Raw genomic sequence first — 26157 nt, forward strand, 5'->3', positions numbered from 1 at the left:
GAAAATCTGACTGGCTGGGGGGATCTCCCAGGACAGATTTGGGAACCACTGCTATAGTAGGTCCACTTTGATGAGACAATGGAACTGAAAGAACATCCGCTTGTCCACAGCAGAATTGAAGTGCAAGTTTAAGGCTACTCCTTGTCTTTAGATTTATTTATTTGGATTTAGTGCACACCTTCAATTGTAGCTCAAGGTGAGCAACGTTAAGGTACACTAAGCATTTTCCTGTGCCCAGAGAGTTCACACTTGTACCTGAGGTAAAGGAGGGTTACTGATGTGCAGGCAGATTACAGAAGTAGGCATTGAGATGTGGTCAGTGCATCTCAAGTTTCACCAGTATTTTAAAATAGAATCTGCCGATGTACAGCCTGTTTCAAAATACAAGAGAAATTGATGTTTGTGCACCAGCTGCGTGCTGCACAAACATGATCTTAGAAAAATAAACATCTTTTTAAAAACGATGCGTTCAAAGCCGGCATATAACCAGTTATCTTTGTGACCTTAGAAACATAACCAGCTATAATCCCAACACTGTCACAGTGACAGGTTTCTTTTGTCAATTTGGCATTTTAATGGGGGTGGGGGGGGAAATACATCCTAAACCTGCTTAGTAGCACGTGTAATTCCCAACGTTGATCTTTTAGGACACAGATGTTTAATCACCTTCTGAAATAGTGAATAAATAGATATGAATTTGCCACACCCTTGTCCCACCCAAGACACTCCCAGACCATGCCCTCTTTTCATTTGCTTGGGTTTGACACATGCATATCCCAGCTTTGTAAAACGAGGACTTAAATGTTTATGCAAGATAACCATTTAATTGCTGTTTTATGCATATCTATATCAAACACGAATAGGGCTTGTAAAATGAGGGCTATAGTATTCTAACCACTTGCTCAGCGAATGATCATTGTCAAATGAGACCATCACACTTGGTTCAAGGCATTTGTAAACAGAAGTAGCTGATGCTGTTAAGGTACAAAGAGCAAGCCAATCGCTAATTTTGAGTTATATGTTACCAGTACAGAAATGGCACAGCCCCAGGGAGAGGGGGAATGAAAACAGATTAGGAGCGCAGAATGAAATAGAATTTTGAGACAGTCATGAGAAGACTGCATTCTTAACGTGCCATAGTCTTGTATTTACAGGCTGCAACCCTGAGCTGAGTAAATGGCAGAAACCTGCGCAATGAAAGGCTGAGCTGTGTGTTGTGGAAGAAAAGCTTGGATTGAAAACATTTAAACCAGTCCTATAAATTAAAATATACTGGTTGGATGTAGGGTGGACCTTAAACTGAGGAGAAACTGTAGTATCTGAAGGAGGAGGATTGACTTCTTCAGGTGAGTTGAAGCCTATGACTGCAACTACACAATGCAAAAAAGTTGTCCAGGTCAGGGGCAGGTGAGGTATGAGATGGCACCCCACCAAGGCACCAACAAAGGAAGGGCCCCTTCAAAGTTCTGATCAGTAATGGAGTGGGAGGGGGTTCCTCCCACTCAAAACACTAGTCATATGGTTGCCCCAAGAAAAAAAATTAATACCACAAAACAGAATTAGGACATTTTCCTATAGAACTCATCATACAGAAAGAAAATTCTAATTCCGGAGAAGGTGGAACCTGAGGAGGGAAACAACTGTAATTGGAGCCTAGTACAATCTTGGGCCTGAATCACGATGAGATTATTGGTGAGGTTTGGACCAATTTCAGTTAGGCTACAGAATTGGAGGTTGCCAGTGTTGTGTCTTCTTGGACGCCTACTAAATCTTTGGTGGAACCCTGTTCTGCAATGGTTATCATGGGTTTGGCGTCAACAGTTGCTCCAATTATGTCTTTTATACTGAATATCTTTGGGGAAGGTTCCCAAGAAGAGTAAGACTTCTACAGTGAAACCTCTTTTAAAAAAGTGATTCGCTGGATGTGTTGGAGTTAGGTAACTATCGGGCTCATTTTCAAAGCACTTAGCCTCCCAAAGTTCCATAGAAACCTATGGAACTTAGCCTCCCAAAGTGCTTTGAAAATATGCCTGTATATGCCAATTTCTGTGGTTCCTGTAGTATTGAAGGTAATTGAAAAAGTGGTTCTCCATCAATTGGTTGAGTTTGTGGATATGGTGATGTGCTTGGATGATCATCAATATGGTTTTAGAGCTGGAAATAGTGTTGAGATCTTATTACTGTGCTCTCTAGATGTAATGAGGCAGGGGATCGATGAAGGTCATAAGTTTTGTTTTGTATCTTTGGATGTGTAATCGGCATGCGATACTGTAGATATTGATTTTTTTGCTAAGCTGAAGGGGATAGAAATTGGTGAAGTTACATGGAATTGGCTTGCCTCTTTTTTTGAAGGGACGTAAGATACAGGTTATTAGGAGGTATCTACTATGTCGCCAGTATCCAAGGGGGTACCGTAGGGGTCTATTTCATATCTAAATGGCCTCTTTGGGAGCAGTGTTCAGGGAATTTCATGTTGAATACAGAATTTATGCTGATGATATACAATTTTTCTCTCCAGTACAAGAGGGTCTGGGTGGGTGGATTGACTGAACAACTGAATGACTGTATGACAGTTGTCAAAAGATAGATGTGTTTCAATAGACTCATTTTAAATTTTAGTAAAACTGAAGTGATGTATATTGGAAACGATGAGGATTTGCTCCACTGCTAGTCAATGAGGTTGGGTGAGTCTGAGTTGCCAGTGAAGGAAAGAATGTGTGTGTTGGGTATGATTTTAGATCCTTTATTGTCTATGCAGGGTCAAGTACTGCATGTGTTAGGTCTGCGTTTTTCCACCTTCATTTACCGGCTAGGTTCAAGCCGTTGCTGTTAAAATGTGATTTTCAGTCAGTGATACAGAGTTTGGCGATTTATCGTATTGATTTCTAAAATGCACTGTATCTAGGTTTGTCTAAATCTAAGATGCAGGCATTGCAGATAATACAGAATGCTTCTGTATTATCTGCAATGCCTGCATCTTAGATTTGCAATGCCTGCATCTTAGATCCACAATGCTTCTGCTCAATTGTTAGTGGGTACGTCTCAGTTTGAACATCTGTCCCCAATCTTTGACCTCACTGCATTGGTTGCCAGTACACTTCTGAGTGTAGTACAAGGTGCCACATTTGATCCATCAAATATTGCACTTGGATTGTATTCCTTGGTATCTTAAAGATGTGATTCAAGTGTATCAAACATTATCATCATTGCGGTCTAAAAATTTGAAGTTATTAGCAAATGTTAAACAGCATACAGTAAGATATGCTGGTATCCGGAATACCACCTTTTCAATAGCAGGCCCACAAATTTGGAACAATTTGCCAGGTTACTTGAGATTGTGTAGCAGCAGGGATCAATTTTGTAAATTTCTGAAGAGATATTTGTTTGAACATGCATGGAGTTGATATTCTTGTCTGTTTTATGAGTGATTTTCTGATCTGTTTTTTAATTGTATGTTAGTTTTATTGTGTATGTTGATTTGTAATCCACCTCATTGTAGGCAGAATAGAAATTTTTAAATAAATAAAAATAAATAAACTGTGGTGGGGAGAGGATATAGCTGAGGGAGAAGTCAGTCTTTATAATGGGGAATTCTGTACAAGAAAATGAAATTACGGAATTTTCAATTGTTTTGCACAGAATTCCCCTAGGAGTAAAAATACAACGACAGCAGATGTACATTCCAAAAACTGACATATTCCAATCACCAAACTGAATATAAAACTCTTTCCCACCTTTGTTGTCTGGCAATTTTTTTTTTCTAATCATTTTGATCCAAGTCTCTGGGCAAGACCAAGAGGAGTGAAGGAGATGAAAAGCCATAGGTAGATGGAATGAGATCTGAGGGGACAGAAAGGCAGAAAATGAAAGAATGTTACAGAGGATACAGAAAGAAGTGAAGAAAACAGGAGAGGAGAGGAGAGAAAAATGACAAATGGGCAGGAGACCATGGAGAGAGATCAGAGAAGAAAGAGAAAAGTAGAAACCAGAGACTGTGACCAACACAATTAGAATAATACAATGGCCAGACAATACAAGTAGAAAAACATTTTTTTAATTTAGTGATTGAAGTATGTGATTTTTTGAAATTCACATCTGCTCTCTTTAAATTTTGTGCACTACAGGGAGATGTGCATCAATGTTTCTAGTTCCTTGGTGCTGCACTGCATGCAGAGTCTGGTTTCTTGGGGGCTTCAGTTAAATGTTTGTCTACATACATATTTCTGTTTACTTTGTAGTCTCTTATTCTATAAGTGGTGAGGGTCTATCTGTGTTCTTCATGAGTGAAAGAAGCCAGGTATTCTGTTAGCACTGAATGTATAGGGATCTGTATCCCTTGCTTGCTTGCTCAGTTCTGCCAATAAGTGTACTGATGTTCTAGTGTCCACTGCAATGTTTATAGTGCTGCTTTTTCCTACATAGTCCCTTGCTGTGCGACTCTTGGAAGTTAGTGCTGATATGGTATGGTAGACTTGTTCTATAGGTCCTGAGAGACTTTGATAAAGTTTAATATGTCTGGTACTAGAGAGGGTTTACAGCTAAAACAGATACATTTCCAAACCTGTTTGGAAAATGTAACAATAAACTAAAAGCCAGAAGATCTGAACCCTCATGGCCATTTGGCAACCTTCTAAAAAAAAAAAAAAAAATCTCATTCAAGTGGCCTAAAGATTGTATTCAACCTATGCTCCACCTATGTCGTAAACTGCACTGAACCCGGAAAAGGGGATTTTAGCGGTATACAAGATCTAATTTGATTTGATTTATCTCATTTTATAGTCGACAGTAAACCATAAGATACAGTGCTGCTGGCCACCACTGTTCAAAATGTCAACAAGAAGATGCTGGACTGTAGTGTAAGGGCTGACTGGAGGCCCAGTATTAAAGTACCTGTACATATTTCCAGGTCACCATTGAATCACTCTTTAACCCGAATATGGACAAAATGTAAAGTGGTGTGGAACCAGTGTGATATTGGACACACTGGGCAAGGAAGGTATTCACCTTTTCTTCTGCTTGCACAGAATCCAGGAGACCTTTGAGGGGTGGGAGGAAGGGGTAATGATTGGCTTCCAGGAATTCTGGGTAGCCTTTTTGTGTTAGGGGTGCAACAGGAGTGTTGTAATCTGCATAGACTTGTTGTGTCTCAAAAGCAAGGGAGTAATCAGTGTTCAAATGGCCTTCTTATGTTAAGGTGTTTCCAAAAATGTGACTATGATGCACGGTTGTCGTATTAGCCTTTTACCCTACCACTACCTTGCCCTAAGGAAAATGGTCTGATAGGTGTGGAGAAGGGTCTTGAAATCTGAGGCAATTTATTGAAACTTACTAGACAAAGTGAAGGCAGTTATTAGGGCAGTTATTGGTAGTATAATTGTGTGCTACTGTAATTTTAGTGACATGATGGCAATTAGTGCTGTTAGTGACTAATAGGAACGTAAGTAGCTGTCAATAGTCACACGTGGCTTAGGAAGGGGATGTTTGGGTGTCACTGTTCAGATAAAGGGATACGGGAACCAAAAATGCAGGAACCCCTGCACTAAAGTACATTCATTCTCACATGGCCATTTAGTCATAAGAAAATTAGAGATATACATGAGCATAGAAAGGCGATTATTTAAACAATTAGAATGTGCTTAATTTGTTCTCGAGTCACATGACAGCAGCAGCACATTTTCCAGTGTTATCACCATTTAATCAGTCACCCCACTGTCCTGTTCACATTTACTGCACCCCTCAATGCACTACTCTGATCAGCTTAAAATAGTTCAGTCAAGCATGTTCAGCAAGATCTTCCCATGGCAAAAGGGTGTTCCACAATCATCTTTTTTTTTTTATTATTCCATTTTAAATAAGAAGTCAAAGTTGTACCTTTACAAGTTTTATGAATTTGTCGATCGCTGGTGCCTCCCCTGGAAAGCATCTCTTTAACCCTTTGATATATTCATCTTCCCCACTGTACAAGTTATACTGCTTGCTAGTACTGGGATCTCCCAGGACCACCACATCAAATGGACTATCCATCTTATCCCACTGCAGCTGCCCTTCCGTAAGCTGGTCTGCCATGAGCCGAAGGATCGATTTCTCATACATCTTTCCAATATAATGAATCCCTGAAACCGAACAGTACAAATCAATCATCTGCATTCTTTATAGAGAATTATATAGGAGGTGGGGCCTAGCAGTAAAGGTTCTATATGAGAAACATGAATTAAATAGGTTTTTGCCTCAGGTTCTTAGCGTTTGACTCTCTTATCCTAAGCAAGCCACTTTTGGATAAATTTCTAGTAGTACGCTAATGTGTGTGTAATTTTCGTATATAAAAAAAAAAAATCCCAGTTTTCAATATAAGATAAATGCACAAGTTGACTGGAATCAAGCTGCTATGCTCCTAAATATACAAGCATAACTAACTGTTGCAAAAATGGGGCACAGAGTTATCTGTGTGAATGGCATCCTATTTACATGCATTCTGTTTTGAAAATGTAGTTGTATAACTCTTCCACACATGCCTTCCCTTTTCCTAGAACACCCATTTTTCTGTGGGTAAATTTAAGCATGCATTGAAATTAACACACATTTTTATACTAAGCCAAAAACACAGAGTCAAAAGGACAAATTTGCAACTCCTTATTTTATGTGGTTAAGTTCCAGTTAAGCTTTTACAAAATTTACCCCTTTATCTCCTTCTATTTTTAATCCCAGCTCTGCCACCAACTCTCTTTGTGGCAGTAGGCAACTCACTTTATTTCTACTACCAAAAAAATACTCATATTTCTTTCATTCGTAAAGGGCTAGTAGATGTACCTAGCATGAGACAGGTGACTAGACAGTAAAATGCACAGAAACTGGACTGTTAAGACATATAGAAAAAGCAAATAGGTGGTCCGAGGAAATTTACATATTACATTAACATGGTTAAAAACTGGAGAAGCCTATAATTTAGAAGAGGCAGGGCTAAAGCAGTCTCCAAAAAGATGGGACATGAATATAGCCAACTTAGGAAGGCTGATCCCGATAGATAGTGTAGCAAAATATATTTTTTTAATTAGCACAAGAAGACACAAATTTACTGTCAGTCAGTGGCATAGCCAAGGGTGGCAGGCCCACCCAGTAAAAGCACACCTATGATGTGGCTGGCAGGGATCCCCAAGCCCCACCAGCTGAAAATTCCCAACAACTGTCCCTCCTGCATACCTTATAAATAGCAGATCTTCGCCTGCAGTGAGCAGCGACTGATACATACTGCTTGCACTGGTCCCACAGCCTTCCCTCTGAAGTAGTCCCACTTATGCGGAAACAGGAAGTTGCATCAGAGGGAAGGCTGTGGGGCCAACATCAGCGGTGTGTATTAGTTGCTGCTCGCTGCCAGTGAAAATCTGCTATTTAAAAGGTATGCAGGGGGAGGGGATGTTTGAGAGACCATATGGCATGCAGGCGAGAGAGGGAGCGACCAAATCACTTGTGGGACAAGGAAAAGTTCTTCTGCCCACCCATCGTGTGCCCAGGCCCACCCAAAATTGGGTGTCTGGCTACGCCCCTGCTGTCAGTTACAAATCTCATCTGTTATTGCCGACCTTACACTTGAATCCCAGTATCAGTAAAAGATTCTTGTTCAAAACTAGTAACCGATATCTGAAATCTCTTATAAGCAATATGAAGAGGGGAAAAGAAAACGACTTCCTCTGCTACTAAAATACATTAACATCAGGAACTTTTTATATGTATACAAACAGAAAATCATACATTTTTAGAGGAAATAGCAATCACATCTCAGACAAACCGGGTTAACTGCTACAGTTTAGTAGAGGTTATTACTGCCACCTCCCTGGCCTCTGATCTGATGAGATGGCAGAGGCCAAAAGCAGGATAGAAAACCTCTTGGATGAAAACACCAGATACATCTCAGACAAACCGGGTTAACTGCTACAGTTTAGTAGAGGTTATTACTGCCACCTCCCTGGCCTCTGATCTGATGAGATGGCAGAGGCCAAAAGCAGGATAGAAAACCTCTTGGATGAAAACACCAGATACAAGAGGAAATGGCATCGCTGGCTCAGTACAGGAGAAACGAGGCTCAAGCATTTTGTTGGGGGCGACATCCTTTACCTTAGAGCCAGCTAGTAAGTGTTGTTGAAGAGTACCGTCAGCACCACCACAGTCTTCTACCTCATTCTTGTTCTTACCAACATCAAACTCGTAGCCCTGTTCGTTAAAGGTGTGGCAGCATCCTCCAATCTTGGCAAGTTGTTCCAGTACCAACACGCGTTTGCCAGCCTTAGCTAACAGGGCTGCCACCCCCAGGCCACCAATGCCACTGCCGATCACTATAGCATCCAGATTCTGTGGAACCTTGTCTGGTGAAAATGCTGTCAAAACAGAAAGCAGACATCCTCAATTAATGTCTTCAATAGCGATGTGAAACCAACACATACTGTGGTAGATTAAAACCATCTGTGGCTCCTAAGCACCAAGACCTTGGGGGTGTTTTCTCATAGCTCGATATAGTATAAATAAAATCTATAGATTCACATTTTTAAAAAAAAATTTTTTTTTTAATATTACAATTATGAATACAAAAATTAATATATTTTTTCAAACCTGAGAATACAAGTCCAAGTAATGTTTCATATAACAATGCATTTAAAACAAACAAAAACCCTTCCTTACAGCAATAATGAAGTTCTAAATGGACTAGGGGTGATGGAAGAGTGGTGAATGGGGCAACTACAGTGGCACAGCACCAGTGACGTAGCCAAGGGTGGACCCAGGCCCACCCACTTTGGGCTCAGGCCTGCCCCACCAGCTGAAAACTCCCAACAACTGTCCCTCCCGCATACCTTGTAAATAGCAGATCTTCGCCTGCATCAAGCAGTGACTGATACATACTGTTCACACTGGCTCCACAGCCTTCCTTCCGATGTATTCCCACCTATTTAGAAACAGGAAGTTGAATCAGAAGGAAGGCTGTGGGGCCAACACGAGCAGTGTGTATTAGTTGCTGCTCGCTCCGGTGAAAATCTGCTATTTAACAGGTATGCAGGGGAGGGAGATGATTGAGAGACCATCAGGCTTATTTTCGAAAGAGAAGGGTGCCCATCTTCCAACACAAATCGGAAGACGAGTGTCCTCTCAGGGTCGCCCCAAATCAGCATAATCAAAAGCCGATTTTGGGCGTCCTCAACTACTTTCCATTGCGGGGACGACCAAAGTTCACGGGGGCATGTTGACACCGTAGCGAAGGTGGGACTGGGGCGTGATTAAGAGGTGGGCGTCATCGGCCGATAATGGAAAAAAGAAGGGTATCCCTGACGAGCACTTGGCCAACTTGACTTGGTCCATTTTTTCTTGTGACCAAACCTCAAAAAGGTGCCCAAACTGACCAGATGACTTCCCCTTACTCTCCCAGTGGTCACCAACCCCCTCCCACCCTTAAAAAAAAAAAAAAAAAAAAAACTTTAAAAATATTTTTTGCCAGCCTCAAATGTCATACCCAGCTCCATGACAGCAGTATGCAGGTCCCTGGAGCAGTTTTAGTGGGTGCAGTGCACTTCAGCCAGGCGGACCCAGGCTCATCCCCCCCTACCTGTTAACACTTGTGGTGGTAAACTGTGAGCCCTTCAAAACCCACCAGAAACCCACTGTACCCACATCTAGGTGCCCCCCACCCCTTAGGGCTATGGTAGTGGTGTACAGTTGTGGGGAATTGGTTTTGGGGGACTCAGCTCCCAAGGTAGGGAGCTATGCACATGGAAGCAATTTGTGAAGTCCACTGCAGTGCCCCCTAGGGTGCCTTGTTGGTGTCCTGGCATGTCAGGGGGACCAGTGCACTATGAATTCTGGCTCCTCCCATGACCAAAGGGCTTGGATTTGGTCGTTTTTGAGATGGGCGTCCTCGGTTTCCCTTATGGACGAAAACCAGGGACGACCATCTCCAAGGTCAACCATCTCAACATTTAGGTCAACCATCTCTAAGGTCGACCTAATTGTTGAGATTGTCGACCGTATTATCGAAACGAAAGGTGGATGCCCAGCTTGTTTCGATAATACGGGTTTCCCCGCCCCTTCGCAGGGCCGTCCTGTGAGGACGCCCTCAGGAAGACTTGGGCGCCCCCTTCGATTATGCCCCTCCATGTGGCATGCAGGCAAGAGAGGGAGAGACCAAATCACTTGTAGGATAGGGTGGAGTTCTGCCCACCCATCTTGGGCCCCAGCCCTCCCAAACTTGAGTGTCTGGTTATACCCCAACAGCACAAACTGAGTGTGAGGTCTCCGAGTCCTAATATCAGTCAACCTAAGGGCACCTAGGCATGTGTGTACTGTGCTGTGTAATCTAGCACTAATAGGGTGTCTCATAAGATGACACCTAATTTAGGCAGAGGAGGAACTCATGGAAATGGCACTATTCTAGTCAATTATACACATAAGCAGTGCCTATTTTCTAGTAAAAAAGGTGCTGGTACTCAAATGCCAGACCACCTTTCGGGGGTGGGGTGATCACTGAGGGACCCACCCCACAATAGCTACGCCCCCTGCAACCAGTCACAGAATCTATGAAAAGGCAGAATTGGTGTGCAGAGCCAGAGCTCTTTTACTATAACTTGGGGACCATGAGTCAATTTTAGCAGACAATGAAAAAGGTGCCAGTACTCAATACCCCCAAGTACCCCCTCAAAAAAGCCCTGCACATAAGTGACCACATATGCCTGTAAATTACTTCTTACAGAATACCGACTGCGGTACAGAAGTGCACAAATAAATTATAAAATATTACACTTTATGCACATTCTAGCTAACATCTAAGCGTGGACATTTATCCCACCAGCTACAGGGCTAGTGTAAGTGATTAAACCTTAAAAGTAAGTGTGTTTTCGGCCACCTGTGCTAGTGCCTGAGGAAAAGCAGATGCCTACTTTCCTTTCTAGAATCAGCTGAAAACAGCAGCCATAGATAAGTGTCTTTCAGAGGCTTCCAGCTATACAATTACTCCCTAAATGCATACTATGCAGATAGGACCAGCTGTGAGTTTTCAAACAAATGTGCCAAATATGTAAACCAGTCTTGACAATGAAGAATTTAAGAAAATCTTTGAAAAACAGGGAATTAATAAATGCCTTGCTTTATGAACAACCACCAAACAACTGGAGACAGTTCAAACAATGAGTCCTCCTTAAGCAGCAATGGAGAGGTGAGGAATTTTCTACGAATATAAGCATTGTCTTACTGGGACAGACTGAAGATCCATCAAGCCCAGCATCCTGTTTCCAACAGTGGCCAATCCAGGTTACAAGTACCTGGCAAGATCCCAAAATAGTACAATACAATTTATGATGCTTATCCTAGAAATGAGCAGTGGAGTTTCCCCAAGGCCATCTTAATAATGGCTTATGGACTTTTCTCTTAGGAAGTTAGCCAAACTTGTCTTAAAACCCCGCTAAGCTAACTGCTTTTACCACAGTCTCTGGCAATTAATCTAGAGTTTAATTACACTGATTGAAGAAATATTTTCTCTAATTTGTTTTAAATTTACTACTTTGTAGCTTCATTGCATGCCCCCCTAGTCCTAGTACTTTTGGAAAGAGTAAAAAAGCAATTCACATCTACCCGTTCCACTCCTCTCATTATTTTATAGACCTGTATCATAAATCTCCCCCAGCATAAGGTTTCTGAGCAGTCATGCTGAGCCTATGGCTTGAGATCTCAGTGAAACAGAGATGCCCAATACTACTGGTAGTCAATATGCATGACTCCCAGCTGAAAGAGAAATCCCACTGATGCTGGCACTCACTACCCTAGACCATAGGTTTTCAATCCAGTCCTCTACACACACTCTGCCAGTCAGCTTTTCAGGATACCCACAAAGAATATGCATGAGAGATTTGCATACAATGGAAGTAGTGCATGCAAATTTAGCTCCTGCATATTCATTGCTGATATCCTGAAAACTTGACTGGCTGGGTGTGTCCCATGGACTAGGTTGAGAATCACTGCCCTAGACAATGTGAAAAATAAATAAAAAAGTGAAGCATCACAGGTTCAGAGAAGCATCAATTATTCCTATTTGGCTACTTTGTAATTTCTTTCCCAGAGGAAAACCACATAAACAATGTTTTGGTTAATTGCTCCTAGGGTATAGGTAAAAAAAAAAAAAATGGTTATGTGGTTTACAAATTATTTGTTGCATTTGTACCCCACATTTTCCCACCTATTTGCAGGCTCAATGTAGCTTACATAGTACCATCAAAGGCGTTTTTAAATGATCAAACTCAAGCAGTCCATATAGAGGGAGACAAAGGAGAGGGAGGGGCAGTTAGAGTCAATGTAACCCTGGACTGAGCAGGAAATGAGTACACTCATCAGAAAGCAACCAAAGACAGCTGAAGAGCACAAGCAAGCAGACCAGTTCAATCACTGGAAGCTTTCTGGTTACAGCAATAAAAGATGGGTCCCAGGGCATGTGACCAGCAAAACATTGCTACTCAATACCAGGAACTTGGCTAATATTTAACTTCACTAAAGGAAGCTAAATTCCATGCATTCAAATCTGGATTAATTTACCCAAGTTTTAGAAGACACTTGCTTCCACCATCTTCAGTTTGCCCACAGTTTATTGGAAGTTAAAAAAAAAAAAAACCCACCTAATTGAATCAAATGAGGCAAATTAGCTTTGCCTGCTGAGATAATCTGCTTTGTGGCTTAGCTATGTAAACACCTGTCCATAGGTTCACTCAACTGTGGTATTCTTGCTCCCCTAAAAATGCAACAGGAATGCATGGCTCCTCTATTGGTCAATTAAAAAAAATAATATATAATAATAATAAATGCTATTTCATCAAATCATTGCCTGCCTTCCCATAAAACTGTCTATTATGACAAACAATTCATAAGGCAAAACACAATCACTACCCAAAATTATAGCCAAAAGAACACTATTAAACAATAACAAATCCATATAAATCACAAATCTGGCTGAAGAAAGGCAGAAACAATTTAAGAAAAATAGGTGAAATCCCCTGAAGGGAGGGTTTATCGAGAAATTGGGGAAAGTTTGGTCACAGTGAGTTTTAAAAGCAGTTTTCTTTCTTTGTCTGTGGTATACTGAGAAAATAAGCAGCAGCACTGCAGGAGAAATGTATCAGTTTGATAAACATTAATCACTGAGCTAAGCACCTTTATGTTAATTATTCACCAAAGGAAAGACAGGTAGACTAAAGGCAGCACACACTTACACATTTAGGGGAATGTTATCCAGTAAATGTAATAAAGTTTTGCGATATGAATGTAACCCGGGCCTCATGCGGTACTAACTCCAGACCCAGGCTCATAAAACACACACAGTCTCATTCGGGCCATTCTTACCACACACACACACATCTGTTCCAGGTCACCTGCAGTTGAGCTGGGCAGTGGCGTAGCCAAGGGTAGGCCCAGGCCCACCCAGTAGCAGCACACCTATGATGTGGCGGCAGGGATCCCCAAGCCCCACCAGCCAAAAACTCCCAACAACTGTCCCTCCTGCATACCTTGTAAATAGCAGATCTTCAACTGCAGCAAGCAGCAACAGATACCTACTGTTTGCACTGACCCCACAGCCTTCCCTCTGATGTATTCCCGCCTATGTGGAAACAGGAAGTTGCATCAGAGGCAGTGTTGCCAGGTGGAAAATTTTTTTCCCACCCAATCCAGCACAAAAACCGCCCAAAACCCGCCCAAGCTCAAACCCCGCCCCTGACACCCCCACCCCCGCGTCATCACCCCCGCCCCCGCCGTCATCAACCCCGCCCCCGCCGTCACCGGCCCCGCCTCCCCCGTCACTGGCCCCGCCTCCCCCGCCATCGGCCCTGCCTCCCACGTCATCGGCCCCGCCTCCCATGTCATCGGCCCCGCCTCCCACGTCACTAACCCCGGCCGAAAACGTCACTAACCCCGCCCCCCGCGGCCGAAAAAGCTGCACAAAAAACCGCCCTGAAGCCCAAAAAACAGCCCAAAAAACCGCAACCCGCCGCGGGCAAAAATTTCCCGCGGCGGGTCGCGGAAAACCGCCCAATTGGGCGGTAAAACCGCCCACCTGGCAACACTGATCAGAGGAAAGGCTGTGGGATCAACATGAGCTGTGTGTATTAGTTGCTGCTCGCTGCTGGTGAAAATCTGCTACTTAAAATGTATGCGGGGGAGGGGGGGATGTTTGAGAGCCCATATGGCATGCAGGCGAGAGAGGGAGAGACAAAGGGGCTCATTTTCAAAGCACTTAGCCTTACAAAGTTCCATAGATTACAATGTAACTTTGTAAGTCTAAGTGCTTTGAAAATACGCCTCATTATCACTTAAGTGGGACAGGGTGGAGTTCTTCTGCCCACCCATCTTAGGTCCAGGCCCACCCAAAATTGGGTGTTTGGCTACACCCCTGGAGCTAGGGCAGGTCAATGGTCCAGAACAGCAATCCGGGGGTTTGAGAGATACTTTTCCAGTTCTAGGTTCCACTCAGCTCTTCAGTCCAGGAACCACACAGCACTCCCAAAGGTTTAAAAACAAAATTCAACTTTTATTGTAAACACTGCAACAGGCAGACTTTAACTTTGCCTTTCCTTCTCAGCATAGTCACTCTCAGTAAAACTCCAGCAAAACTCGATACCAGACTTCTGTTATTTCCAAAGGAAACACCTTTTCCACTTTCTCCTCAGGTATATTTACAGGGACACTTTCTTTCATAGAAACATGACAGCAGATAAAGGCCCTTATCCCTTACTTGTCCTGTCTGTCTGTCATAATTAGATTGTAAGCTCTATTGAGCAAGGACTGTCTCTCCATGTTCAAGTGTGAAGCGCTGCATACGTCCGGTAGCGCTATAGAAATGATAAGTAATAGTAGTAGTAGTAAATGGCCCAACCAGTCTGCCCATCCTCTGTAACCCCTAACTCTTCCTTTTCCTAAGCGATCCCACATGCTTATCCCATGCCTTTTTAAATTCTGACACAGTCCTCGACTCCACAACCTCCACCGGGAGGCCATTCTCTGTAGAGAGATTTCCAAGGTCTGACCCTCCTCCAGTGGTGACCCCACTCTGGATCCACCCTGCTCCCGGTCTGAGCTTTCCTCTACCAACCCATTGTACACTCCACTCCTGGTTGCCACTTTATGGAGCTGCAACTGGCCTCTTACAGCCAAAGGATCTCTCTGCTTTCCAGGATTTCCCTTTCCCTCTTCCAGGTCAATGACAGGGGAAAGTGCAGGCAGCTTACACCTGTAGGCAACCAAAGACCCCTCTAAAGTGCAAACACTCCTCCTTATCTCCTTCCAATCTCCTCCCCCTATCACTCTTCAGTCCCAGGGCACTATCTCTCTGCATTTTACTCAGTGCATATTTTCTAGCGAAAAAGGTGCGGGTACTCAAATGCCAGGCCACCCTTCAGGGGGTGGGGTGATCACTAAGGGACCCACCCCACAATAGCCAGGCCCCCTGCAATCAGTCACAGAATCTATGACAAGGCAGTATTGGTGTGTAGAGCTTGAGCTCTTTCATTAAAACTTGGGGACCATGGGTCAATTTTAGCAGACAATGGAAAAGGTGCCGGTACTCAGTACCCCCAAGTACCCCCTCAAAAAAAGCCCTGATTTTACTTTAAAAAACTACTTCCCTTGGGCTCGGCTTCCTCCCAGTCACTCTCCCCAGCGACTCTCTACAGGGACTAATGTTAAAGCCCTTCCCTTACTGATTCCTTAGCGAATCGGTAAGAAACAGGCATGCATCAAGGAAATCACATGCAAATGAGCTGGTCGCTGCTAGCTCATTTGCATGCGATTTCCTTCCAAGCCAGTCGGCCAGCTGAGCATGCGCAGAGCAGCCAAGCGTTATGCTGCTGCTCTGCGCATGCCAAGGACATCCTTTATGGACGTCCTTCAAAACAACAAGGGATGTTAGCAGCATGTCCTGTCACGGAATAAATATTAGGCAGACGAAAACTTGTTCTGAGTTAAGAAGTTTGTTCCCGAGGGGAAAGGGGGGGATAAAATACAAAACTGTGTTAATGCTTGTTGTAATATGAATCCATTGCTGATTAATAAAAACTTAATATAAAACAAAAAAAAAAGCATCTCAAGTTAATCAAGTGGAGTTTCGTTAATCTTTCAGGGGGGAGCTCCACTTGATTAACTTGAGATGCTTTTTTTTCCCTGTGTCTTTTAAGTCCTTTGTGGGATTCCTCCCCTTCCTTCAAAAGCCGCCTGTCTGCTCCTTCAGCAGCTTCACACGAAGCTCCCAGAGCCCCTCCGTGCCCATGGATGAACTCCCGATGAGTGCCAGCTGCACCTCTTCCATGCACAGGCCCTTCAAAGCACACTTCCTCCATAGCCAGGAATCTGTAGCTGGTGGCACAAGCACTGGTTGACTCTGAGCAAACTTCCTGGTGAAGGAAGGCTCTTAAAGGGAAACACCCCAACCTTGAGAACACTGTGGTTTCTGCCAAGCATGGCTGCTGCAAAGAGCAGTGTCAGCAAAGCTTCCCGAGAAGCCATGCTCCATGCTCCCTCCTCCCTCCCTCCACACCCGGCTGCTCCCTACCTTCCGTGTGGCAGCTGGAAGACAGGATGGTGTTGGTGGGCCTGAAGATGTAGGGCAGGTAGCGAAAGAAGCATTTCATCTTAAGGAACAGGCAAAGGAGGGAGATCAAAATCAATCCCCGGCTTCTCAGTGCAGGAGGAACAAAATCCAGAGGCCTCGGCAATCACTGCAGTCCAAGCCCATGGTTTGCATTTTCTTGCCCTCGGCATCAAGCAGAGCTGCGTTCACATGCTGCTGGGTTTCTCTTTTTTTTTTCCTTCCGATTTCCTCACAGCAGCCCCAACGAGAGGTGCAGACCTCCCGTTAGGTTTTCCATGGTGAGGGGATCGGAAAATGGTAGTGCATCTCATTGTAATACGAATCATACACATAATACTAATTTGCTCATCTGCATTCCGTTTTCGTTAGCTGCTACCGTGACAGGACAATGCCCAAAGAGTTTAGCACATCTACTGAATCCCCTGCTATAAAGGTCACCGCACGCCATCAATTCTAATGCCTGTTCTACCTCAGAATCTCTGGGACCCTGAGCTGCAGAGCTGCTACTGACTCCACAGTTGGGGTAAGTCACCTTACCTGCCCCCTCCCCTGCTGTTTCATTGGTTTATAATAATTTCAATATTATTGTTCTTCAAAGCTGTCACATTAATTAGCTATTAAAATTGGAACAGTCCTTCCACCCCAGAGATAGCAGGCCAAACGCATTCAAAGAAACAAGTTTGGATGAAGGACTTTTCAAATCTAAAAGGTCTTATGCCCCACTCACAAATGCTCACCTTGGTTTTCTCCAGAACTTCAGATCCTTAAACACAAAGGACAATAACTGGAAAGGAGATAGCGTAAATCTCACCTGGATGAAGACAGGCTAAACTGTAGGAATCACACTACAAAGTACCAAAAACCTTAACAGCAACAACAACACCACAAAAAAAAACAATATTTCTCTCAATGCATTGCACAGGCTGCCAATTCAACTAAGCAGTTGTTCAGTATAATAAACAGCCTACTGCAACCCCCACAACAGAACAGCAATGATTTTGCTGTATACTTTGCCAACAAAATGAAAAGTCTCCACCAGGATTTACAGGCAATCCCACCCAGTCTCCAATCAGTTAACCAGACATGCACAAACTCGCCCCCTCCTGACAGAGACAGATGGGACACTTTTAACCCAATGACAGAGGAGAACCTTGACAACATCCTAAGAGACCTTCGACCAACCCCTGCCCATTAAAGATAGTGCAGCAGGTAAGTATGGGCCTCATAGAAGGTGCCACAAAAATTGTGAACGCCTCTTTTTCTAATGGGCAACTACCAACAGCATTAAAAAGGGCAGTGGTTCACCCTTTGCTAAAGAAAAACAATCTTGACCAGGACAAACTTGAAAGTTACCGGCCAGTATCCAACATCCCATTTCTAGGGAAACTTATAGAACACAGTCTGTGTTCAACTTAATGATTGGCTAGAAGAGAGAAACTGGCTGGATCCAAGTCAATCTGGATTCAGACCCAGTTATGGAACAGAAACAGTCCTCGTATTCCTACTAGATGATCTTCCCAGAAACCGAGACAGGGGATTTCCATCGGTGTTTGTACTGCTAGATTTCTCAGCAACTTTTGACACTGTGGATCATGATATCATGCTAGCATGACTGACAGAAACAGGTATCAATGGAACAGTACTTGCCTGGTTCAGATCCTATCTATCAGACAGGCAACAATCCATAATGTTTGGCAGCAACTCATTGCCACCATGCGCACTGACCTGCGGAGTACAACGAGGATCGAGTTGATTCAGTCAATGGACACTCAGTTCTACATCTACGCAGATGATGTGCAGCTACTCATACCCATTGAACCTGACTTACCTACAGCCTTGAATAAACTGATTACCTAACATCAATTCAAGAATGGGGTAAACACAACACTGAACCCAAGTAAAACCAAGCTTCTCTGCATCCCTGACACAAGTGGACACACACCTGACATCAAAATCTCTTTTGGTAAATAAGAACTCCCCCTCAAATCACAAGTCAGGAACCTTGGAATACAGTTAGACACAACATTTACTCTGATTCCCCAAATCCAAGCAACCTTCGAGTGCTTCTACAATTTGGGACAGCTACGCTGCCTCTCTCCTTACATCGAGAAGGTAAATCTTATCCCAGTTGTGCATGCTATGATAACATCAAGACTGGATTACTGCAATTCACTATACAACGGTCTGACTACAAAGGGCCTGCACCAGCTCCAATTGATTCAGAATACTGCAACAAGACTCATAGAAGATTGCAAGCAAGGTGACCACATCACACCATTTTTGCAAAAACTTTATTGTCTACCAGTACAATACAGGGTTAAATTTAAACTCTGTCTGATCTTCAAAGCCCTTAAAGGGAATGGCCCTGACTACCTGAAGAATAGGATGATCCTCTACACACCTCCAAGGACACTAAGGTCCTCTCAAGCACTATCACTAACTACAATACATGTTTATCCACTCCTACCCTAGTAGGGATAATATTTAACCATCTCTCTGACCTCATGTACACCTTTCTTTAAATTAGTCACCTTATTTTCTAACTCCTCTTACTCTCTTACCTATCTATATTTTCCATCTTTGCTTATACCCTACTCTGTCTATTAAAATGTTCTATTACATATTGTGTTGACATTGTAAGTGGTATACTATGCCATACTCTGTATTATTTGAATATTTTTACTGCTGTAATTGTCTATTGCTCATGTTTGATTTATTCTTACTGTACACCACCTTGATTGAATTCCTTCAAAAAGGTGTAAATAAACCCTAATAAATAACTAAATAAATATTTATGATCAGGGGGCGCTTCATTCTCTGTGCCATGGATCGGCATGGGATACCTCTCCAGCAGAACACGAGAGTGCCCAGTCCAGCCTGTGACCTTTACCTTGTTTGATCACTTTTCTCCTCTCTGCTTTGTCAATCACCAGCGGTGCAGGAGGTCTCCGGGAGTCTAAAGCAAATGGATTCTGGGACTTCTTCCTGGAAAAACATGCTTTCAAAAGCAGTAGTACCAAACCAATGCCAAATGGGATAAACAGCCACATTGTGTCTGTGCAGCTAGGCAATGGGCACAGCACTCTCCGGTAACACAGAAGTAAAGAAGGGGGCTGTGCCTCGGCTCTCCTGATCCTCACACTTCCTGAACCACTTAAAGGCGCAGGCAGCCTCTCTCCTGCTGCGAGCAGGTTTAATTGCAGCCTGTGAAACTGAAATCTGATCTGAGCTAATACTAGAGCAGTAGTTCTCAACTTTTCTCCTATTGTGACACACCTTACAGACCGTGTTCATGTGCATGACACCCTGAACACTAATCTGCATCTTAACAATATAAAGCCCAAATTTTTTCACATTTATTTTTATAACCTGACACTGCTTTATTTCAAAATTGAAATGTCACTTGTTTACATTAGCACAGACTGAGCACGGATTCTCAACCCAGTCCTAGGGAGTAGGGACACACTTAGCCAGGCGGATAACATAGGCAGCCGAGAGACCTCGGTTTACAATTTTTCAGCAGTACACGAGATACAATCATGACAAGACACAAGGTATTTAATATGGCATAACTCGGCCGCAGCTTTATTTAGATACAAACATCTTAAACATGGGTATACCCAAGCCGCTCCAGCCTCTGGCTCAATTCCACCTCAGTCCGCCGTCATAGCAGGACTGACCAATCGTAACCTGAGCTCCCCGCCGCCCAGCAAGGGAGCTCCACCATAAATGCAGCTGCCACAGCTGCCTAGCTTACACCATCAGGCTTGGGTACCCCGCCAAAGCTGCGACACGATATAACATGTACAGTAACACATAACATAAGAGCCCGAGCGACCCGCCAAAGTCTGGCGAGATTCACCGCCGAATTCACCGCGCCTCGCTCGTCCTCTGCTCACCACCCAGATCTGGCACGGTCACGGCAGGGTCTCTGGTGTAGGAACGCTGCACGCGCCAGGAGCCGCTGCCTGCGCCCGGTGCAGGGGGATTGCCTGGTGAAGGGGGATCGCCTGGGGCAGGGGGATTGTCACTGGGTCACTCCGGCCTGGAACGCCGCTCCGCTCTGGATCACCGTGCAGGTGAGGTGCTGCACCTGGAGCCCGTACACGAAAGAGGTTGTCCGGGCTCCTCCCCAGGGTTTTAAACCCCGCTTCCTCTCCTCCCTCTCCCAGCAGGGTGCCCATTTGCGGCGGGAACGAGCCCACCTCACTTCCGCGTTGGCACCCCGCTGGCACGAACACGCCTGTCCCCTCGGTGCACGGCGCCATGTTATCTATGGCTCCGTGCACCTAAGGGGCACTGCGCCTCTCTTTTTTCAGATACCCCACAATGAACATGCATGAGACAGATTTGTATACGATGGAGGTAGGACATGCAAATCTGTCTCATGGGTATCGTGAAAACCTGACTGGCTAGATGGGTCCTGATGAGGACTGGGTTGAGAGCCCATGACATAGGGTATAACTGTAGACGGCTTGGTAGCAGGATGTTAGAGTATAACAGCAGATAGTACAGTTTGATATGTAGTAACTTTGGGGTAATGGAAGCTCACACAGGATGTTTGGTATTGCTATTTATTAGCATCTGTGCTGTTTATGAGTGTTTTTGTTTCTGTTTTTATTTGCTTTTATCATTTTTATTATTTTTGATTGTTATTATTGTACTTAGCGGTTTTTAAGGCAGAATATAAATACAGTTTAATCTTAACCTTATATAAATGCTGTTAAATGTTATTTTTTCAACACAAAAGTTTTAATTTTTCCTTACTCTTTCAGTGAGAAATCTAGACACAAGTTCTATACACAGTTTTTCAATACTGCAGTGCTTCCCACTTCCAGGAGGGAGGTTTTAAGCCAGTCCTAGTTTTCTGACAACCTCATCCTACATAAGTACATAAGTAATGCCACACTGGGAAAAGACCAAGGGTCCAAGGAGCCCAGCATCCAGTCTACGACAGCGGCCAATCCAGGCCAAGGGCACCTGGCGAGCTTCCCAAACGTACAAACATTCTATACATGTTATTCCTGGAATTGTGGATTTTTCCCAAGTCCATTTAGTAGTGGTTTATGGACTTGTTCTTTAGGAAACCGTCTAACCCCTTTTTAAACTCTGCCAAGCTAACCGCCTTCACCACGATAAGTACATATCACCACGATATGCAGAATGGGACCTCCAGCACAGATTTCAATGGGTAGAATCAGGAACTACAAATCCCTCACCACTTTGGATGTAATTTAAAACCAGGACTGGCCCAAACGCCTACCTCCTGCAAATGGGTACCTTGGCAGCTCTGATATTGAGCTGAACGGTAGATAAATTCATACTAAACCATTAACATCAAGAACTTTTTTTGCCCAATCTGGAATCTATATAGAACGGAGCTAAAATGTTTCCCTTTACAGCCTGCCATACAAAAATGTGTTCAAATTCTCCTTATCATTTCTATGGTAGCAACACAAAATCCTTCCATTGCTAAATATTTTATGAAGTAACACAAACCCTTTCAAAAGAAGCTACTCAGAAGCTATGTAGCAAATCTTCCTACCATAATAACATTAACTTTCTGGACACCAAAGACAGGCCTATATGTTTGAAAAGGGGCCCCACAGATATAGAACACCGAAATATATACCTCATTTTGGAGAAGTCAAACAAGTTGGATTGCTATAGATCCCAATACAGACACTACACGCCAGAAGAATCCCTCACCTCAGTCACACACATGGGACACAAAGCAACCCTCACAAGTTACAGAATAAATGACCAAAAAATTAGCAAAGGACATTCAGAGAAACCACAGTACAATACAGGAGATATAAAAAATAATTTCCTCACGTACTGAACAAAAGAAGAAATGCACATTCCCAAACAGATATATTCTAAACACTACAAATAAAATCACTTCCTTTTTAACCACTGTTTTGTGAGCACAGAGAACAAGGCAAACCAATAGAAAGAGTCCTATAAGACACAGTGAACTGGATATGTGCTCTAAGAGCCTATTACAGGGAACTACAGGATTACAGGGATTTGTAGTTTAAGGGCACAAACCAATTTCCTGCCTCCATCCAAACGGAGGACAGAACACCTACCACGAGTACTGACCAGAGCCAGACAGGTTTTCAGAACTAGAATACAAATGCCTCCCAACTCCTGCGACATTGTCCCTCCAGGCCTCTCTACTGTATCTCAGGTAAAGGAATTATCCTTTCTTTCTCCTTGATCCCAATTTGGTAATCAGGGCCTGGACCTAAGGGTTTATAGACCTCACTACCTATTTCAGAAAGCAGAGAAGAGGCAAACAACAACTTTCCTTCCCAAACAAGGGCTTGAGTACTCTTGTCTGACATCATCATATTTCCATATCGCCTCCCACACTTGAATGGAATAAAAGTTGTGCCCTGATTGCAGTGGTTGTGTCCTCCATCTCAGGCATTTTTATAAGGTCAGAGCATTACCTCATATCCCCACCAACATATACAGCAGATTTAAAAAGGGCATCTGCAGAGTGTTCTGACTGTTCAGCTAACCACTCATCCATGCACTGCAAAACTTCAACAAACAGCAGCCACCCCACAAATAGAAGGGGATACCTTTCCAAAAGCCCAAGGGCTCCCATCCCAGTGCAGATAGAAGAGATACCTCCTCCTTCTTAGATAATGATGGCTTGCCAAGCTGATTCTTGAAGGATTCAGCTTGGAATTTAGCATACCAGAAGTTTCACATCACATGCAGTGATCCTGGAATGCTGGGCAAAATAGTGGAAACTATTATAAAGAATACAATTATGAAACATGAAGACAAACATGGTTTAATGGGACAGAGTCAACATGGGTTCAGCCAAGGGAAGTCTTGCCTCACCAATTTACTTAATTTCTTTGAAGGCAAAAATAAATATGTCAATAAAGGTGAGCCAGTTGATGTAGTGTATCTAGATTTTCAGGAAGCTTTTAACAAAGTTCCTCATGAGAGACTCCTGAAAAAAATTAGAATCATATGATAGAAGGCAATGTTCTATTGTGGATTAGGAACTGGTTATTGGCCAGAAAACAGAGGGTAGGGTTAAATGGATACTTTGCTCAGTAGAGGAGGGTGACTGGTGGAGTGCCACAGAGATCTGTACTGGGACCGGTGCTATTTAACATATTTATAAATGATCTGGAAACCAGAATGACAAGTGCGGTGATTACATTTGCAGATGACATAAAAATATTCAAAGTTGTTAAAGCACATGAGGATTGTAAAATATTGCAGGAAGACTGGATATCCAAATGGCAAATTAAATTTAATGTGGACAAATGCAAAGTGATGCATATTGAGAAAAATAAGCCAAAACATAGTTACCTAATGCTAGAGTCCACCTTGGGAGTCAGCACCCAAGAAAAAAGATCTTGTAATTGTAGACAAAACCAGTGGCGTAGCTACGTGGGGCATGAGGGGGCCGGGGCCCCCGCAGATTCACCCCAGGACCCCCCTCCCGGCGAACCCGCCCCCGCCGCCGCCTACCTTTACTTTTGCTGGCGGGGGATCCCACTCCCTGCCAGCCGACGTCTTCTCAGTCCTTCCTGCTCTTCAATGTGTTTGCTGACGTCCTGCACGTTGTACGTGCAGGACGTCAGACTCAGAGAACTTCTCTGAGTCTGACGTCCTGCACGTACAATTACGTGCAGGACGTCAGCAAACACATTGAAGAGCAGGAAGGACTGAGAAGAAGACGTCGGCTGGCGGGGAGTGGGATCCCCCGCCAGCAAAAGTAAAGGTAGGCTGCAGCGGCGGCGGGTTCGTGGCGGGAGGGGGGGCCGCAATGTCGGCGGTGGGGGGGCAGCGCCGGGGGGAGGGCTAAAATGTGCCCCCTCCCCCCGGGCTCTGGACCCCTCACCCACGGAAGGCTGGCTACGCCCCTGGACAAAACGCTGAAATCTTTTACCTGGTGTATGGCGGCAGACAAAAAGCAAACAGGACGCTAGGAATTATTAGGAAAGAGATGGTAAATAAGATCGAGAATACTATAATGCTTCTGTATTGCTCCATGGTGCGAGCTCACCTTGAGTATTGCGTTCAATTCTGGTAGCTGTATCTCAAGACAGATATTGCAGAAAAGATTCAAAGAAGAGCGACCAAATGATAAAGGGGATGGAACTCCTCTCATATAAGGAAAGGTTGAGATTAGGGCTATTCAGCTTGGAAAAGAGACAGCTGAGGGGAGATATGATTGAGGTGTACAAAATCCTGAGTGGTGTAGAATGAGTAGAAGTGAACAGATTTTGTACTCTTTCAAAAAGTACAGAGACTAGGGAACACTCAATTAAGTAAAATGGAAATACTTTTAAAACAAATAAGAGGAAATATTTTTCACTCAACAAATAGTTAAGCTCTGGAATTCATTGCCAGATGACATGGTAACAGTGATTAGCGTATATGGGTTAACAAAAAGTTTTGGACATGTTCCTGGAGGAAAGGTCCATAGTCCAGTGGTTCCCAAACCTGGTCCTGGAGGCATCCCAGACAGTCAAGTTTTCACAACATCCACAATTAATATTCATGAGAGAGATTTGCATGCAATGGAGGCAGTGCACTCAAATCTCTCTCATGAATATTCGTTGTGGCTATCCTGAAAGCCTGACTGATTGGGGTACCTCCAGGACCAGGTTAAGGAACCACTTGCCATAGTCTGCTATTGAGATAGACATGGGGAAGGTCATTGCTTGTCCTGGAATTGGTAACATGGATTGTTGCTTCTATTTGGGTTTCTGCCAGGTACTTGTGGATTGACTACTGTTGGAAACAAGATACTGGACTAGATGGACTATTGAACTGACTCAGTATGGCTATTCTTATATTCTTAATCATCTTTCAAGTAGGTATAAAAGACTCTACAAGAAAGTAATAAAGCATAAAGAACCAGTGGTCCTGTATTGGGATTTCAAGGGCCCTGTACCAACTGGGAGAAGAACAGAATACTTTCAGTTACAAGCAAGGTGATGGCCATCCATGTCTGGGACAAACACCTGCTTTAACCTATTTTATTTATTTATTTATTTTATTTGTTACATTTGGCGATACAACTTTAAGTTAAGTTAAATGATTTCAGCACGTTTATTTATAGAAGTGCAGGGAGAATCAAGAAAGGAGGTTTTTTTAGCCTGTGATGATTAGGTAGAGGCTCCATAAGTTGATGTTCAACGACGGAGTTTTCTACCCGTGTTTGAGGCTTTTTCCTCCAATTCAATTATCTTACTAGTAGAATATTGAAGAGTGTATTGTTGAGGAAAGATTACATTTGTATCCCACATGTTCCCACCTTATTTTATTTTATTTATTTGTTACATTTGTATCCCTCATTTTCCCACCTTTTTATTGCAAACAGTGACTTGTCACCACTGAAATCCACTGGAGCTGAAGGATTTTTATCAAGGAATCAAAATGATGAAAAAGGTGACGTTTCCAGTGTTTACAGGGGAGACTTCAGATTGGCCTTGATGTGATCTTGTCTCTCCTCAAATGTTTTGGTACCTGTACTGCTGACTACTATAGACATAAAAAGCATGGACAACTTGCAT

At 43.5% G+C, this 26157-nt stretch overlaps 1 protein-coding gene across 2 annotated transcripts in view; it reads right to left on the bottom strand.

Annotated features, from left to right (window-relative positions):
* Positions 1 to 19697, bottom strand: part of LOC115469283 (all-trans-retinol 13,14-reductase-like) — a 50933-nt gene extending 31236 nt beyond the window's left edge. Inside the window, exons 1-3 of one of the 2 annotated variants that reach the window (XM_030201778.1) lie at positions 19488 to 19697; positions 8187 to 8369; positions 5872 to 6113 (exon numbers count right to left, since the gene is read on the bottom strand). In XM_030201778.1, coding sequence (XP_030057638.1) covers positions 5872 to 6113; positions 8187 to 8369; positions 19488 to 19647 — 585 coding nt within the window. In that variant the 5' untranslated portion in view covers positions 19648 to 19697. Of the gene's footprint in view, positions 1 to 5871; positions 6114 to 8109; positions 8370 to 19487 lie in introns of those variants that run through there. The other variant, XM_030201779.1, reaches the window with a different exon arrangement.
* Between the last annotated feature and the right edge of the window lie 6460 nt (positions 19698 to 26157).

This window comes from Microcaecilia unicolor, chromosome 4 (genome assembly GCF_901765095.1).
Source record: "Microcaecilia unicolor chromosome 4, aMicUni1.1, whole genome shotgun sequence".
Taxonomy (NCBI): domain Eukaryota; kingdom Metazoa; phylum Chordata; class Amphibia; order Gymnophiona; family Siphonopidae; genus Microcaecilia; species Microcaecilia unicolor.